The sequence below is a fragment of the Tupaia chinensis genome, unplaced genomic scaffold (genome assembly GCF_000334495.1).
Source record: "Tupaia chinensis unplaced genomic scaffold, TupChi_1.0 Scaffold147869_1, whole genome shotgun sequence".
Classification (NCBI taxonomy): Eukaryota; Metazoa; Chordata; class Mammalia; order Scandentia; family Tupaiidae; genus Tupaia; species Tupaia belangeri.
This window is the reverse complement of record NW_006207719.1, coordinates 863,715-880,331: the sequence shown is the minus strand read 5'-3', so window position 1 is coordinate 880,331 and position 16,617 is coordinate 863,715. Positions and strand designations below refer to the sequence as shown.

The window sequence follows — 16,617 nt, the reverse complement described above, 5'->3', positions numbered from 1 at the left end:
ACTGGCTGGGGGAGGGGTAATGGCTTGTGTGGTGCCAGGGATGATCTGGATCTGGTTGGTGAGATTGGGCTGCACTTGGATGGTCTGGGAACTGCTCATCTGAATCTGAGAGACCACCTGGCACTGGATGTTGGCATTTAATCGGGTTCCTTTGTCCATCATGGTGGGATTCCGGATACCCAGCTGCCCTCCAGGATAGGAAGGGCTCAATTGTGAGCCCTGAATCTGAAGTATATTTCCCTTGGAGGACAAGATTCCAAAATTATTCTTGCTGAGACTGAGAGAGAGAGGAGCAGGCTCAAAAGGAGCAAGTGTCTCAGTGTAGGCTGAGGGAGAAGGGTTAGCAGGAGGCATCACAACAGCTTCAACAGTTGGAGGGCCAGTTTGGCTACATGTTGCAGCAAGCAGCACTAAGGGAGATGGCTGGGAGGCCTAGGTGGTGCAGGTGGCAGGCTGCAGGTTGTTCCTGGGGATTACACTGGCAGTGGCAGCCATGCTGGTCTGTGGATCTGCACTGAAAAGACATCTTTCTCCCTGGCCTCCATTGCCTCTGTGGCCACTGAGAGCCTCCTTAAATGTCCATATATTTTTTCCATCTGAGATTACATTAGTTTGATCTTAAGTGCTGATAAATTCTTTTGAAACTTTACAATTTAGCTAAGTCTCTGTGTCCAGAGCTCTATTTGATGAAGAATTTGCCCTTTGCTTTTAACTTGATCTTTGATTTGTTCCTATTTAGGATCACTAGGTAACAAATAAGGATGAATTTTAAACATCTTCAATTTTCTTAGATATAAAAATCTAATTCAAAGAAGATTTTTTGAAAAAAAATTTTTGAAAAAGTTTGGAGTGTTCAATTTTAGGTATAGTCTCATCTGGAGGCTCATGCTGGGATTCTATTTCTTTTTGTTTCTTGGCTCTTCTTTCATTGTGTTAGCTCCTTCCTCAGAGGTAGGGTCTCCTTTCTTGGTAGCAAGATAGCTGCTAGCAGCTTTAAGGTCCTGTGTTTTTGTTTTTTTTTTTTTTTTTGTTTGTTTGTTTTTGAGAGGTTTTTGCTATAGGGCATGTGTGCTTGCCAGAAAGACAGAGACAGCGAGATAAAAAGCGAGAAATCACCCCGCAGAGGAGGTAGCCACACCTCAATCCCTTCTCCTCCATTCTCCTCTCAGGATCTTGGGCATGCACGCACATGCTCCCAGTGAGAGTTCAAGCCACTGGGTCAGGGACTCAAGCCGCAGTTGACTACATGGGAGTCCAGCGACATAGCTATTACACTATTTGTTGGTCCAAGGTTCTGCTTTCGTTAATCTCTCCTCAACAAGAGAGGCTCCCATCCCACTCCAAGTCTCAATTTCAAGAAGTTCTCAATCATATCTGACAGGCTCTGATCATGCCATAGTCTATTCCAGCATGAATTTCTCTATCCATGGAGAAAAATATACAGATTGGTTGAGGCATGAAATTACAGGCCAACTCATGGGCAGTGGGCTGAGACAGCTCTGCATCAATTACTATTTGGGTGGAGTTATTCCCAAGAGTATTCAGGATCTCCTCATTGGAATAAGGCAAGTAGGTACTAGAGAGAGAAAACAGAATTAGCAAGGAGGAGGCCATGCACTGTTCTTAGCAGAAGAGGGATGGTATCATCCTTCCTGGTGAATACATTTCCATTTCTAACTAGAAGTCCAATACAGAGTTTTCATTGAAATGTTAAAAACAAAAAAGGAGCCACAGATTTCTTTTATACTTGGCTTTTGGAAGAGATGATGATACTAGTCAAAAAGGAGACAGAAGCAATAACTGTAGAAGCAGGCATGCACTTCTTGCTGGATGCTGTGAGGAGAAAAATAACAAACATTAGAGATTTTTTTAGGAGCATAGATTTTTAAACACTGCCTCACTTCTTCTTCTTTGAGTCATTTATTTAACTTAGAAAGTTCCTAATATAAACATTTGAAGTTACTGACTTTAAAAAAAAAGGTTTTCATTTAGATTTTTCTAACAGAACTCAAATTATTTTGCCAATGATGAAACAGGTACCAAGAAGTCAAGCGATCTACCTCAAGATCTATTTTCTGCCTTTGTCATCATTGGCAGCATTTTCACCATCTTAATTATCATCACATCCGTTACCATCATGAATCTAGCATTGAATACTCTTTGTAATATCTGTCTTGAGCCCTTGCTATGTATTATCTTAACCCCCACAACAAACCTCTGAGGTATTTATTTCCATTATTCTAATTTTTTTCCAGTTGGGCCTCTCCTTTGAATTCCAGACTCATACATCCCACCGTCCACTTAACATCTCTATCTGAGTGGTTATTTCACCTCTCAAATGTAACATACCTAATAAACTCCTCTTTATATCCAAATCTACTCCACCCACAAGCTGCTGTTTCTTAGTTAATGCCAACTCCATTCCTTTTAGTTACTCAAGTCAAAACCTTGGAGTCATCCTTCACTCCTCTTTATCTTCTGTCTTCTTATACATCAGGAAATCCTCTTGGCTGTAATCAACACAGTGCATTCTGAATCTGATCAGATCTTATTATGCCCACTTTCCATCTCCATCTCTCAGCTGGATTACCGAACTAGCCTCTTAACTCCTTTTTCTGTTTGAACCTTCCCTCATTACAGTCTATTTTGCCTGAACTGTTAGATCAATTGTACTAAAGTATAAGTAAAATCTTCTATGTTCTCTGCCTAAAACCTTTCAGTGGTGTCCCACGTAACTAAGAGGAAGAGCTACTATGTTTACAACTGCCATTAAGGCCCAACTTGATTAAATTCTGTCTTATCTCTCTGTCTTCCCTGTGCAATACTTTTCTTCTCACTCATCCCTATAAACAGCTCTTGTTGCTCCTGACTGAGGGCCAACTGTTGACTCTTGCTGTTCCTGCATTCTGCAATGTTCTTTCCTTTAGTATTTATATGACTAGCTCGTTCATCTCTTTCAATCTTTTCTCAAATGTCACCTTCTAGTGAAGTTTTTGCTGCTCACCCAGTTTGATATCGGAACTCCGTCGTGGCATTCTCCATCCCCTTGTTCTGCTTTATTTTTCTCCATACTACCTATCTTCCACTATCATACTACATAATTTACTTATTTACTTAGATGGTTGTCTGCCTCACCTCACTAGAGTATAAGTTCTATGAGGGCAGAGATTTTCATCTCCTATGATGTTCAAATAAGAGATAAATATATAGATATTACTACATTGTAATCATACCTATCCTATAAAAACCAACTGTTAAGCCTCCTTCATAACAATTAGGATGTTAAAAATAGCTTATTTTCATTTTACGCTTCCAGGTTAAAGTAACTCTTCCTTCTTAACTCTCTTGATATTTTTTTCTATATCTCTTTTGTGCCATTAATGTTTATATCTTATTATTATATGAAAAATATATTTAGGAGAATAAATGAGAAAATCTATGAAATTACAATCCCAAACTCTTTTATGTGATGATCTCACATTATTTTTACTTTTGTATTTGTCTCTAGTTTTCTTTGAGGCCATCTATCCAGAGTTTCTTATTTTCTTTTTATCTTGTTATGTATTTTTCAGATTGGAGGTTGTGATCCTTAATGGGTTATGACATCAGTTTAGTAGATTAGATCATGACTATCACTGTTTAATAATATAATAAAATAGGTGACAATAGAAAACACTAGTGTTATACCATATGTAAAAATGTTCTGGTCACATGTGCATATATGTATGTATTTTCATGTATATGGGCATGCAAACACATAAAATAGACAATCATAGCCAAGAAGCTTGAAACTAATGTTTCTTTCTTTTTTTTTTTTTTTTTTTTTTTTTTAGTTTTTTTTTGTGGGGCATGTGTGCTCATAAAAGATTTTTTTAGATTTTTGTTGTAGGGCATGTGTGCTCATCAAAGAGACAGAGGGAGAGAAAGTGAGAAATCATCCCCCAGGGGTGATGGCCATGCTCCAATCCCCCTTCCTCCACTCTCCTCTCAGGATCCTGGGCATGTACACACATATACCCGGTGTGAGTTTTAAGTCACTGGATCTGGGACTTGAACCTCAGTCCACCACGTGGGAGTCCAGCGATGTAACCAGTATGCCATCTGCTGGTCCTAAAACTAATGTTTCTCAATAAGATTTGTTGAAGGAAAAATGAACCTCTTGAAACCAATCTGTAAAGAAAATTATCCTGGACTTTTTGTTAGAAAAGAGTCCTACTTTTGCCATTTGTAAACTGTATAAATAACCTTAAACTACTTAACTTCTCTGAACCTTGGTTTTCATATTAGTACAGTGGGGTCAATAACTCAATTTACAGGATAGCTGTGAAAATTAAACAAATATTTGGTATGAAAGCATTTTGTAAACTTAATTGCTATACCAACTTCTCTTTTTTCTTTTCTTTTTTCTTTTTTCTTTTTTTTCTTTCTTTCTTTTTCTATCTCTTTCTTCTTTCTTCTTCTTTTTCTTTAGGTTTATGCCATAGGGGATGTGTGCTCACCAGAGACAGAGGGAAAGTGAGAAATCACCCCCCAACCCCCCAGAGGGAATGGCCACACCACAATCTCTTCTACTCTATTCTCTTTTCAGGATTTTGGGCTTGCACACAGATGTGCCTGGAGAGATTTTTCAAACCTACGACTCTAGGACTCAAACCCCAGTTGCACATGTGGGAATCCAGTGCCTTAACCACTACACCATCTGCTGGCCCCCAATATCATTTTACTGGTGTATTATAACCTAACTTTAGTCATTGCCTCTAGAGTCTGGGACGAGTAATTATTATAACTTTTATTTCATGAAGTCTGAATTATATCAGACTATTTGGAAAAAAATATTCAATCTCTTGAAAAACAGAAGTAAAACTGACATGTAGTATATGTAGTTAATCTAGTGTTGGAGCAAATGCTATCTAGAGCTTCTTTCTGTCAAAAAAACAGTGTGATTATAGTGAGTAATGGATAACAAGCACAAATCATTTTGAATATTACCTAGCAAAACATTGGCACTCAAAAAATAGCAGGCACTATTACTTCAGTCTCCCTTTGTTTCTCCTCATATTGTCAATCTCACTGAAACACACTTTCGTGCCAAGAAATTGTCATCCCACTTCCATCTGCAAAGTACTTTTTCAGAGTGTTTCAGTTGTGTTTGAGAGGGTTAATGTTTACTAAGTGCTGTCACTATATTCCCACAAGACAAATATTGCTTCCATTTTATAAATGAAGAAATAGGCTCAAGGTCCAGTCATTTCCACACGACTACATAACCACTAACACATGTCCAAATCTTTCTGGCTCCAAAATCGATTTCATTTTCATCATGCCTTTCATTTTTTTCTTTTTTCTTTTTTTTTGCTACCGGGCACGTGTGCTCAGCAGAAAGACAGAGACATAGAGACAGAAAGTGAGAAATCACCCATGGGGAGATGGCCATGCTGCAATCCCTTCTCCTCCATTCTCCTCTCAGGATCTTGGGCATGCACACACACACGCCTGGCATGAGTTTAAGCCTTAGGGTCCGGGACTCGAACCGTGGTCTACTACATGGGAGTCCAGCGACATAACCATTACACTAACTGCTGGTCCCATGCCTTTTATTTTTAATGACTCATTCTTTCATCCATTCATCTGACATACTCAATTTCATTTTTTAAGAAGTTTTTTTTTCTGCCTTAGGGTACATGCACTTGGTGGGGTGGGGAAGAGAGAGAGAGAGAGAGAGAGAGAGAGAGAGAGAGAGAGGAAAAGTGAGAAATAATCCCCCGGGGGGGATGGTCACACTGCAATCTCTTCTCCATTCTCATCCTGAGATCTTGGGCATGTATGCATATGTGCCCGATGTGATTTTGAAGCCACAGGATTCAAACCACTGTTGGTCATGTGGGAATCCAGCAACATAACCACTACGCTATATGCAGGTCCCGGCAGACTCTATTTCAAAATTAGTGTGATGCCACAAATAGAGAAAATTAATTTTAGATAATTGAAGCCCAGAGTATAAGAAAGAAGAAAGGAAGGAAGGAAGAAAGAGAAAGAAAGAATGAACAAAAGAAGAAGCTTATAAAATAAATAATAATAATAATGGTAATAGTGGGGGCCAGCAGGTGGTGTGTGGCTAAGGTGCTGGACTCCCACATGGCTGACAGCAATTCGAGTCCCAGACCTGGCAGGTTGCTTTCTCACTTTCCCTCTCTCTCTCTCTGGTCAAACCAAAAAATAATAATAAAGTAATTCTTTTAAAAAATAACAGTAATAGTAATATAACTAAAACATTTGTTCTTACTTACATGTGCCAGATACTGTTCTAAGAAGTGTTTGATACAGTAATTCATTTTCTCTTCGTTAGAATCTTATATGGCAAGCTTTAAAAACTTCCTATTTTATGAATTAAGAAAAGTGAGGCATACAAGAAGACTAAGCCATTTGCCCATGTTATCACTGCTAGTAACTGTCAAAGTTTACATGTAAAACCAGGCTTATTACAAACAATTGGCTATATTTTTCTACAAACACGTTAAGAATTTTGATTATGTAAAACATTTTAACAAATCCCTCTTTCTTTATGAATTCAATGATACAGAACAGAGCATGTATTTGTGTGTCTACAAATTTTGGCACAGACTATTTTGCTGAGAGAAGCAACATTTAAGGGCAAATAACTCATTAACATTTTGTTAACATATTTTGAGTCTTCCAATGGGCATGAAAACATCTGTTTCTATGGAAAAAATTTAGGTCATATAAAGGGTTATGGAAGAATTGGAAGGGAAAAGCTGCTAGTTTACAATGACTTAATCTTTATTTTGCAGATTTATTCCCTTAAAGGTCTTATTCTACCAATTTGACCTTTTGCCCCTCTGAAGGTGACAGATTTCTGGGAACCTTTTGAGCCTGAGTCTGAGACTGATTTAGAGAAAAATGGAAAGACCGAGGAAGCTATTCTCCTTAATATACTTCATTAGAGGAATTACAGCATCCTGGCTGGCTAAATTTTAAACTTGTCACATTGTCTTTCAAGTATTATGTCTGTCAAATTTTTTTGAGAGTTTTTTTTTTTTTTTTTTTTTTTTTTGCTATAGAGCACATATGCTTGCCAGAAAGACAGACAGAAAGCGAGAAATCACTCCCTGGCGGGGAGTCGGGGAATGGCCATGCCACAATCCCTTCTCCTCCATTCTCCTCTTGGGATCTTGGGCATGCACACACGTGCACCCGGCGTGAGTTTAAGCCACTGGGTCCGGGACTCAAACCTTGGTCAACTACATGGGGGTGCAGTGACATAACCATTCGTTAATTGCTAGTCCCTGTCCGTCAAATTAATAGGGAACAGGAAAGGAAACTTAATTCAGCAGGCTCAGAGATATATATTTTTTTTTTTGACAGAATAATATTTTGTGGCTTTCCTAGTCAACAGACAAACAAACAATGACAACAATAACAACAAAAAAAACCCCAAGTTGAACAGATAGGAAGCAGTCTCCTGAGAGGATTCGAGTTTCATGAGGAATTAGATACCAGTGCTGCAGCTCACCATCTGTGAATTCCCTAGGCTGGGGTTGGTAGGAGAAGTGACTTGGACAAAGGCAGCTCTCTAGAAAATCAGGTCTAAGGGTCCACTGAGGACTGGAGAGTCACTCAGGGTAGAGAGACACACCACCTCCCTCCTCCCAGTGCTCATATATGCCTCAGCCCAATACTGCTCTAGGATGCTGGGGTAAGTAGAGTATTACTTATCGATGAATACATGGTTTAGGGAACATTTCGGATGTTTCTTAGCTTATTCATTGAGGGGAAAAACATAGTGACTAGTTAAAACATTATGAAGTCAATCAAAATAAATATTGATTATATTCGATTTGTGACTATATTGTACTTTTGTCCTCAAAGTGATTGTACTAACAACTAGCCAATAGCAGATGAGGTCTAGGAGGTAAGGCGGAACCAGAGGATGAACCAGGCTTCTCTGCAACCTTCAGCCAGAGTCCAGGGTCTGAGGAAGAAAAAAGGTGTCCCTGCAACCTGAGCTGATCCCTCCCCTCTTCGCCCTCCCTGGGAGTGTACCAGCTGTGGTGGCTGGGAAGATACTCCAATTCCAGTTCTTTGCTGATCATGTGATGCCTCTGACATATCTCTTACCTCTTCATCATAATGAAAATATCACCCTGTAAGGCCAGTTGTATTCTTATTGTCATTTAGAAACTTTGTCTAAAGCTACACAGGCTTCTAGCTGAGGAATTTTGATGAAATTTTAGTTACATAACTCACATAAAATGAACATGTTCCAGATCAATTACGTTGTGGTGACAGTTTCTTACTCTTAGCTTGGGTTGACTGGGTCTTTTTTGTGGAGTGGTATTTATTTATTGATTGATTGATTGATTGATTGATTGATTGCCATAGGGCATGTGCACTCACCAGAAAGACAGAGAAGAGAGACAGGGAGACAGAAAACAAATCACCCCCCAGGGGAGATGGCCACACCGCAATCCCTTCTTTTCCATTCTCCTCTTGGGATCTTGGGCATGCACGCACACATGCTTGGCATCAGTTTAAGCCACCGGGTCCGGGACTCAAACTGCGGTTGACTACATGGGAGTCCAGCGACATAGCCATTATGCCAACGGTTGGGACCTTCTATAGTAGAATATTTTCCCTCTTTAGTCTTCAAATCTTGGAGCTGTTTTCAGTTAACTGGGTTAGATTGTCACCTGACCCATGGCCCAGGTCACTCTGAAATGTGAGAGAGAATGCTTCATTCACCATTATTAATCTACTCATTCAAGAAAAATAGATTGAGCACCTCTATGTGCCAGGAGTCTAAAGTTAAAATAGGTAACACTAATTTACCATTTATTACATGCTAGGGAATGTGTAGTTTAGTATTTTATTTGTTTTATTTGTCACAAAAGTCCTATAGGTTGAGTTAGCAGGTGGTGTGGTGGTTAAGGTGTTAGACTCCCATGTGGCCAATAGTGGTTCAAGTCCTGACCTGGTGGCTTGAAAGTTAAGCAAAGTGCATGTGCTTGCATGCCCAAAATCCCTAGAAGAGAATAGAGGAGAAGGGATTGCAGCATGGCTATGCCTCCTGGGGGTGTGTATTGATTTATTACTTTCCCTCTCTCTGGCAAATGCACACACACTATGACAAAAACCTAAAAATGAAGAGTCCCATAGGGTTCTATATATTGTGATGCTCATTATGTAGGTGAAGAAACTGAAAAGAGTTGAAGCAACTTGCCCAGAAAGATAGAGCACAGACTGGATATGAATCCAAACACTGTGGCGCTGGGATCACATGGCCGGGATTCAGATACTCATTTCACTGCTATTGCTGCCCAGCTTTCAAGGAAAGGAAGGAGGAGATAAAATTTTAGTCATTTCTTTCTGGTCTCTACAGATAGGCCAGAATGAGCAGTCTCTAGAACTCGGCATGGTTATGTTTGAAGACTTCTGCAAAACTACAGCCATGAAATATTGAGAAATGCCAAGGGCTACTTTTCAATGAGAAAAATTAGCAATGGTGACAGGATAGAGACAGGTTTGGGAATATTTTCACAGGCACGCCCTATAGTTGGGTTGCAATTAACTGTGAGTATAAATAAATTCATATGTGGGTAAGGACAGACCTCCTTCTGAAACAAACGGGGCACAGCATTTACTACAGAACTACCCTTCTTGTGAAGTGATTAGATGGCAACATTTAAGGGTAAAATTTAGTTAGGCACACTTTTCTTAAAAAATAGAATTAATTTTTTTGTGTATTGTGTTATCTCTAATTTCTCTTGCTTCAGTTCATTTTTCACAATTTTTCATACCCCCCCTTGACTTTGTCTCCCCACAAGACTATTTATCATTAAAGTTCTAAAATATTGGTCTCATCAATGTTCCACACTCCATAAAAGCTTCTAATAACATTTTTTCTTTTTTGGAGAGGTTTTTGCTATAGGGTGTGAGCACTTGCCAGAAAGACAGACAGAAAACAAGAAATCACTCCCCAGAAGGGAAGGCCAGCCCTTCGCCTCCATTCTCCTCTCAGGATCTTGGGCACACATGTACATGTGCCTGGCGTGAGTTTAAGCCACTGGGTCCAGGACGCGAACTGTGGTCAGCTACATGGGAGTCCAGTGACATAGCCATTATGCCAACTGCTGGTCCCAAAAGTTTCCAATAACTTTTTAAACATTTTTATTTTATTTTGAGAGAGATTTTTGCTTTGGGGCACATGCATTCACCAGAGAGATAGAAAGTAAGAAATCACCTTCCAGAGGGGATGGCCATATTACAGTTCCCTCTCCTTCACTCTCCTTTCTGGATTTTGGGCACACATTCGCATGCGCCTAGTGTGAGTTTTACACCACCAGTTCTGGGTCTCGAACCAAGGTTGAGTCCAGCAACATAACCTTTATGTCCCATCTTCTAATAACTTATTACCTATAGTATAGTATGACTTTCAAAAGTCCTTAGCATGAAATACAAGACTTTTTATAGTCAGGCTCCTTTAGAACTTTCCACCTAGATAAATCCCCTTTTCCTATATCCTACACATCTTACACTGTGGTCACCCAGAATTTCAGAGATTTCTGTCATTTAACTTATGCTGTTCTCGCTTGAAATGACTTTTCCTCTCTTCCGTCAGTAAAAACCCCCATTTCCACTTCAAGTCCCATGTGACCCTCTACTAAAGCGCTCATGCTCCCCAGAGAGAATGATAGCTTCCTGCACAACAGGCTATTTGAGTAGCCACAACCCATTGCTCAAACATCCGGTGTGTCACTAAGCACTTTTTTTTTAATAGATTTGCCATAGGGTGGATGCATTCCCTGGAGAGAGACAGAGAAACAAAGAGGGAAAAGTATGAAATCACTCTCCCCAGGAGGGATGGCCATGCTTCAGTCTCTTTTTCTCCATTCTCCTCTCAGGAATTTGGGCATGTACATACATATACTAGGTATGTTTTTTGAGCCCCCAGGTCCAGGACTTGAACCTCAGAGTCAGCCATGTGGGATCCAGTGCCTTAACCACCTTGTCACTGGGTGATTCAGTACTTTTGAGTGTGTATCTTTGTTCATGTTTCCAGTTCTCATTAGGTTAAATATCCTCCCAGGATAATGATTTTGCTTTATTCCTTCTGTATTGCCAGGGCCTCCTATTGCAATAGAACATAGTTAATACAGAAGTCCTCTCTTATCTGTGGGCAATACATTCCACAACCCCTCAGTGGATGCCTGAAATTGTAGATAGTACTGAATCTTATATATACAATGTGTTTTTCTATCTATACATACCTATGACAAACTTCAACTTATAAATTGGGTGCAGTAAGAAATTAAAACAATAACTAAAAGTAGAACAATTATAACAATATCATGTAATAAAAATTACATGAGTGTGGTCTCTCTCAATATTTCTTAGACTGTTTTCACTGTATTCTTATTTTTTGTGATCTGTTGATCTAATGCTAGACAAAGGGACCCTTCCTGTCCCAGGAAGATGTGAGATTGCATCATATTACTCAGAATAGTGTGCAATAAAAAACTAATGAATTGCTTATTCTAAAATTTTCCATAATTTTTTTGACAGCAGTTAGGTATAGGTAACTGAATTTGTGGAAGAGAAACTGTGGGAAGAGGGACACCGGAAGTAGAAAATTAATAAATAAATCTTGCCTCTTGCTTTGCTTTTAGAATTCCTATCCATGTAATGATCATGACCTCCCCCACCCCCCCAAAAAAAAAAGAATTTGAGGGAGAAAGTAAAAATGCTACATTTTATGCACTTTCTCCAATCAAGTTTTATGTTCCTTGTGTAGAATTTCTCACATAGTGCCTTTGTAGAAACTCATTTTCCTAGAGGGAGTTGAGGAAAAAAGAGAGGAAAAACCAGAAAATAAATTCAGTTTTCTCTAAGATGTCAGTCCCAGCATTCTGAAGGGCATTTTCCAGGTTTTTGATCTTTCCACCCCAGTCAACTCAGAAAAAAATAACTTTTATAAAAGAGTAGTCATCTGTGATCCTGATAAAGAGTAGACATGGCTAAAATCCAAATACACATTAGGCCAGTCCCATAGCTTACTGGTTAAGGGAGCCAGGTCCCACATGGCTGACCATAGTCTGAATCTTGGCCCCGGTGACCTGACAAACACATCAGGCATGTGTTTGTGTATGCTCTAAATCTTTACAGGATGAAGAAATGGAGGAGAAGGGATTGTGGCATGACCATGTTCTGTTGGGGGCTACTTTCTTTTTCTCTCTCTCTGTTTCTCTGTCTCTCTTTGTGACTGCATACAGGATCTGGAAATTAAAAAAATAAATAATAAAAACATACCCTTTAGTAGCTGGCAGTTATATGTACTCAAGTTCCCAGCTGACCGTAGTTGCAACCAGTTTCCACTTGGGTGATATCTCATATTCACGACTTCAAACAACTCATAGGGAGGGATCAGGACTTCCTTCTTAAGGGAGAAGTCTTGCACAGGTGCACCCAGGCAGGTAGATATGGTAAATAGTGTCTGGTTAACAAACTTCTGTACCTCTTCTCTTAGGAGAGAGGCAGAGATGAATTGGCCAAACCGAATGGTGTCTCCTGTGTAGGCTTTGAAGGAGACATCCTTCATCCCATGATGCACCTCATAGCAGAGTGTGTCATTCTTCATGACTCTCTCTTTCCTCAGCAGCTGGATTGCTGAGGTCAGGTAGTAGTGTAGATATTTGAAATGGAATGCATGTTCATACTGCTGTGGAGACCTGGCAGCACTGGCCATGGCGTGAATAAAGTCAGCACGAACATTACTCTTCAACGTGTAAACCAACATAGCCACAACATGTGGGATAGTCATATCCTTGGGGAGAGCTTTTGCACGGTTCAGCCAGGTCAAATGGGCTTGGTGCCATATCTGGGAGTAATTCTTATGGTGTTTTAGTTCTTTAGTGAAATAATCTCCTCGACTTAGTTCCTCCATGACCTGTTTGCCACAGCCGTGGTACTGATCATCGAAGGAGCCAGCTGCCAAGTCAAAGTTGACTTTACCTGCAACCTGTAAGGAAACAACTTTGATTTTAATCTTCAAGTAGATGGCCAGTGTAGTAGCAGATTTGCTATACTCTACAAAGCCTAGTGTCCTGAAAACCAGTATTTGCTGAAGTTACACTCAATTGTTAAATTGCACCAGTCCTTCCTGTATTAATGATCTGTGCTGTAGAGTGAATTTCATCTCCTACATTTTACTGAAAGCTGAAAAACACTCATTTCCCCAGGGAGGAAGGAGCCCTTTTTGTGTCACTGAAATCACAATGTTTTTGCATATTGAGTGCTTTGAAGAAGAACCTTATAGTTATTAATAACCTCATAGTTTCATGATTCTTTGTTTCCTCTACTTTCTTCTTCATATTCTTTCATGTTCTAAGAAGTATCCCATTTGTGAATGCCTAAAACCTATATAAAATCTTTGAGCTTCATTTAAGAAAAAACGTCTTAGGTGACTAGCGTGAGGTTCTCCAAGGGGACTTCTAGTAGATACTTCTCTGGTTTTAAGAATAAAAAGAACTAATGTGAATGCCAAAATCTCATTTTTCTTATTGAATGAGGGCATACTGGAGCAGATTACCTTTAGTTCTGATAGCAAGTGGGCTTGTTAAGAGTATATTTCAGAATGAGGCACTTACACACCCTATTGCAGGCCATACCAGAGTGGGCAAGATTCTCATCACAGAGAAGCAGAAGTTAGCCTGATGCCCTTTGCCTTCCTGGAGGAAGAAAACAGAAGCAAACTCAGTGGACTGTTATTCTTCCCTATATTACCACTGAAGGAAATGTGTCCACCTCCAAGGTAGTAAAGTGAGTAAGGGATTGGATGGTGGTAAGGAGTGTGCCTAGGAACGTCTTTTATTTTGGAAAAAGATATTCTTTTTGGTAGCAATTGAATATTATTTAAGGATATCTAGTGTATATGAAACTAAAGCTAGAGTTTTGTATAGGAGCTCACTAAGTATCATTTAGAGACATATTTGAATGATCTAAAGTCTAAAACATTTTTTTTTTCTTGGCAAAGAGAGGTTGTTTTTCTAATAAACATTACTAATTAAGGAATATGTTAAAGGGTAAAGATTCTATCCAGTCAATGTTAAGGATGTTAGGACTGGAATTTAAAAAAATTGCCATTTGGGATTCTTACTATGTTATTTATGTTAAGACATGTAGTTTTGTGTAAACTGGTACAAAATTTTAACACTTGTTACGTAATTTTAATCAATAACTTTTTACAGTAAGTTTTAAAATAAGTCTACAGACTCTATATAACCCCAAACAAACCAAGCCAATAATATCATGTTCTGTCAAATTTCGTGATTAGCTCTCAAACTGTCAAATACATTTTTTGATCTTGAATGTGTATTGTCATCTCATATTTTATTAGATTGTTTTTAGTTACATAGACCTTTAAATTAGAATACTTATAACTTAAGCTTATCTGTATAATACAGTTAAAAGCTAGATAGACCTGGTTTATTTTGCATTATTTGTCCTATGGAAGTAATATCTTACTTAATTTTTTTATGAGGAGTCAAGAAAATAATTCTTCTGTAATTCTACTAGCTTCCATAGTGCCAAATTTATAAACTGTAAAGAATTCTACAATAAACTGTAAAGAATTCTGGGACCAGCAGTTAGCATAATGGCTAGGTCACTGGACTCCCATGTAGTCTACCGTGGTTCGAGTCCCGGACCTGGTAGCTTAAACTCACACGGGGCATGCGTGCATGCCCAAGATCCTGAGACGAGAATGGAGAAGGAATTCCTGCGTGGTCATCCTTCCTGGGGGGTGATTTCTCGCTTTCTGTCTCTGTCTCTCTCTGTCTTTCTGGCGAGTGCTCACGCCCTATAGCAAAAACCTCTCCAAAAAAAGAAAAAAAAAAAGAATTCTACAACCTTTAATGATTATTCTCAACACTGTCCACTAACATTCTTTGTTAAAATGTCTGAATAAAATTAAATCCCAGGTGCCTAACGTTTGCATCGTTTAAAGGTTGTTACCAGGGGAATGCTCTATTGGTGCCTTGATCATAAAGAGGTCACCTCGGGGTCAGCAGGTGGCGTGGTGGTTAAGGTGCTGGATACTCCCACATGGGCAACTGTGGTTCCAGTCCCAGACCTGGTGGCTTGCTTTCTCACTTTCCCTCTCTCTCTCTCTGTGTCAAATTAAAATAAATTAATAAATCCTTAAAAAAAATAAAGAGGTCACCTCCTCAACTGCTCCCTACCTCAGAACTCCTGGTGGGTCTCTGTGGGCCAGAGAGCAGCAGCAGAAGCAGCAACTGCCTTCTGAGGAGCCAGATTCTCATTGTTGGAGCCGAGTAGTCCAGCTACAGTAGTCGGGAGAAGAATCCTCTTGCATCTATTAGTCAATAGACAGCGTTTGTGTTCAAAGTTCTCTGTTGCCCATGCAGCTTCATCCTGAAATGAGTTCTCAGAGTTCTCCCTTGGGGTTTTCTCTGAGTGAAGCTCAGTAAAAACCTTCTCTTTCTTCCTGCTATGCGGAGACTTCCGTTGATCACGGTTACCAGCTTTTCGGAAAGGCAGAAATCAACATCAAGTGTTTTTTTGCAAAGTTGAAATCTTTATGAAATAGCCAGATGTGTTCACCAAATAAGGGTTTCAAAAGTGAATTTAAGTTTGTTCCAATTAAAACAACAACAAAATCCCTATTCCAGGGGAATGCCAGTGACCTGTTAAGTGTTAGGCTCAGCAGCTTAGCCGTAACTTTCCCAGCAGTAAAGGGAAAAGCACACTCTGTACAGTGCTTGGGGCCAAGTGGCACTATCTGGAACTCCAGCTCCCACTGTCAGTGATAAGACTGGAATGCACAAGGCAGCTGGGGCGATGCTGCTGGAAGGTGGGCCTCTGTGAAGCTCTCTGGTACTGCTGATAGGCCCTGCCAGGTCAGGCTGCCATGAAGCAATATGCAATGTTTAGGGTTATTGCCAGAAAGAGGGCTCTGTTTATTGCTTTTCCACTCTACCTTGGAGACTCTCCAACACAGTCAGTGTAGCTACTAGGTTCAGAGCTCCCCCCCCATCTTCTCTCCTGAAGATGTCGAGTCCTTGATTCACACTATTGCAGCTGAAAGCGACCCCTTAAAGATCCTTGCCAAAAAACTTCCTGTGTATAGCTGTTGTAAATCAAAAATGGGATCCAGTGTGTAAAATTGATCCAGCTCAGATGTATTACTGAACTTTTTTTTTTATCTGAACATTCTTTTCTAGTCCCAACCCTTGTGATAATGTTTTTCTTGCAAATATTTTCCATTTATACTTCTTGATTCATTAATTGCTAAGGGAAATTAAATCCTATTCTTGGAAATTCTGTTATTCTTTCTTTTTTTTGGGTACTCTCTATACATGCACACACACACACATAAACTTACATTTGGAATTTGTATTGGTCCTCTAATTTTTTTTTTTTTTGAGAGATTTTTGCTATAGGTTGTGTGCACTCACTGGAGAGACAAAGAGACAGAAAGTGAGAAGTCATCCCCCAGGGAGAATGGCCATGCTTCAATCCCTTCTCCTCCATGCTCTTCTCAAGATTTGGGACATGCACTTACACGTGCCAAGTATGAGTTTT

At 39.6% G+C, this 16,617-nt stretch overlaps 1 protein-coding gene and 1 pseudogene across 1 annotated transcript; both read right to left on the bottom strand.

Annotated features, from left to right (window-relative positions):
• LOC102498514 (transcription factor Sp2-like) overlaps positions 1 to 1,097 on the bottom strand; it is a 3,182-nt pseudogene extending 2,085 nt beyond the window's left edge.
• A 65-nt stretch (positions 1,098 to 1,162) lies between these two features.
• On the bottom strand, positions 1,163 to 15,827 carry ART4 (ADP-ribosyltransferase 4 (inactive) (Dombrock blood group)). Its single transcript, XM_006169960.3, is given in 5 exon segments — positions 1,163 to 1,833; positions 12,325 to 13,033; positions 15,255 to 15,356; positions 15,358 to 15,416; positions 15,419 to 15,827. Coding segments are annotated over 5 exon segments (990 nt in total). The 5' UTR covers positions 15,447 to 15,827; the 3' UTR covers positions 1,163 to 1,741.
• Positions 15,828 to 16,617: the final 790 nt, after the last annotated feature.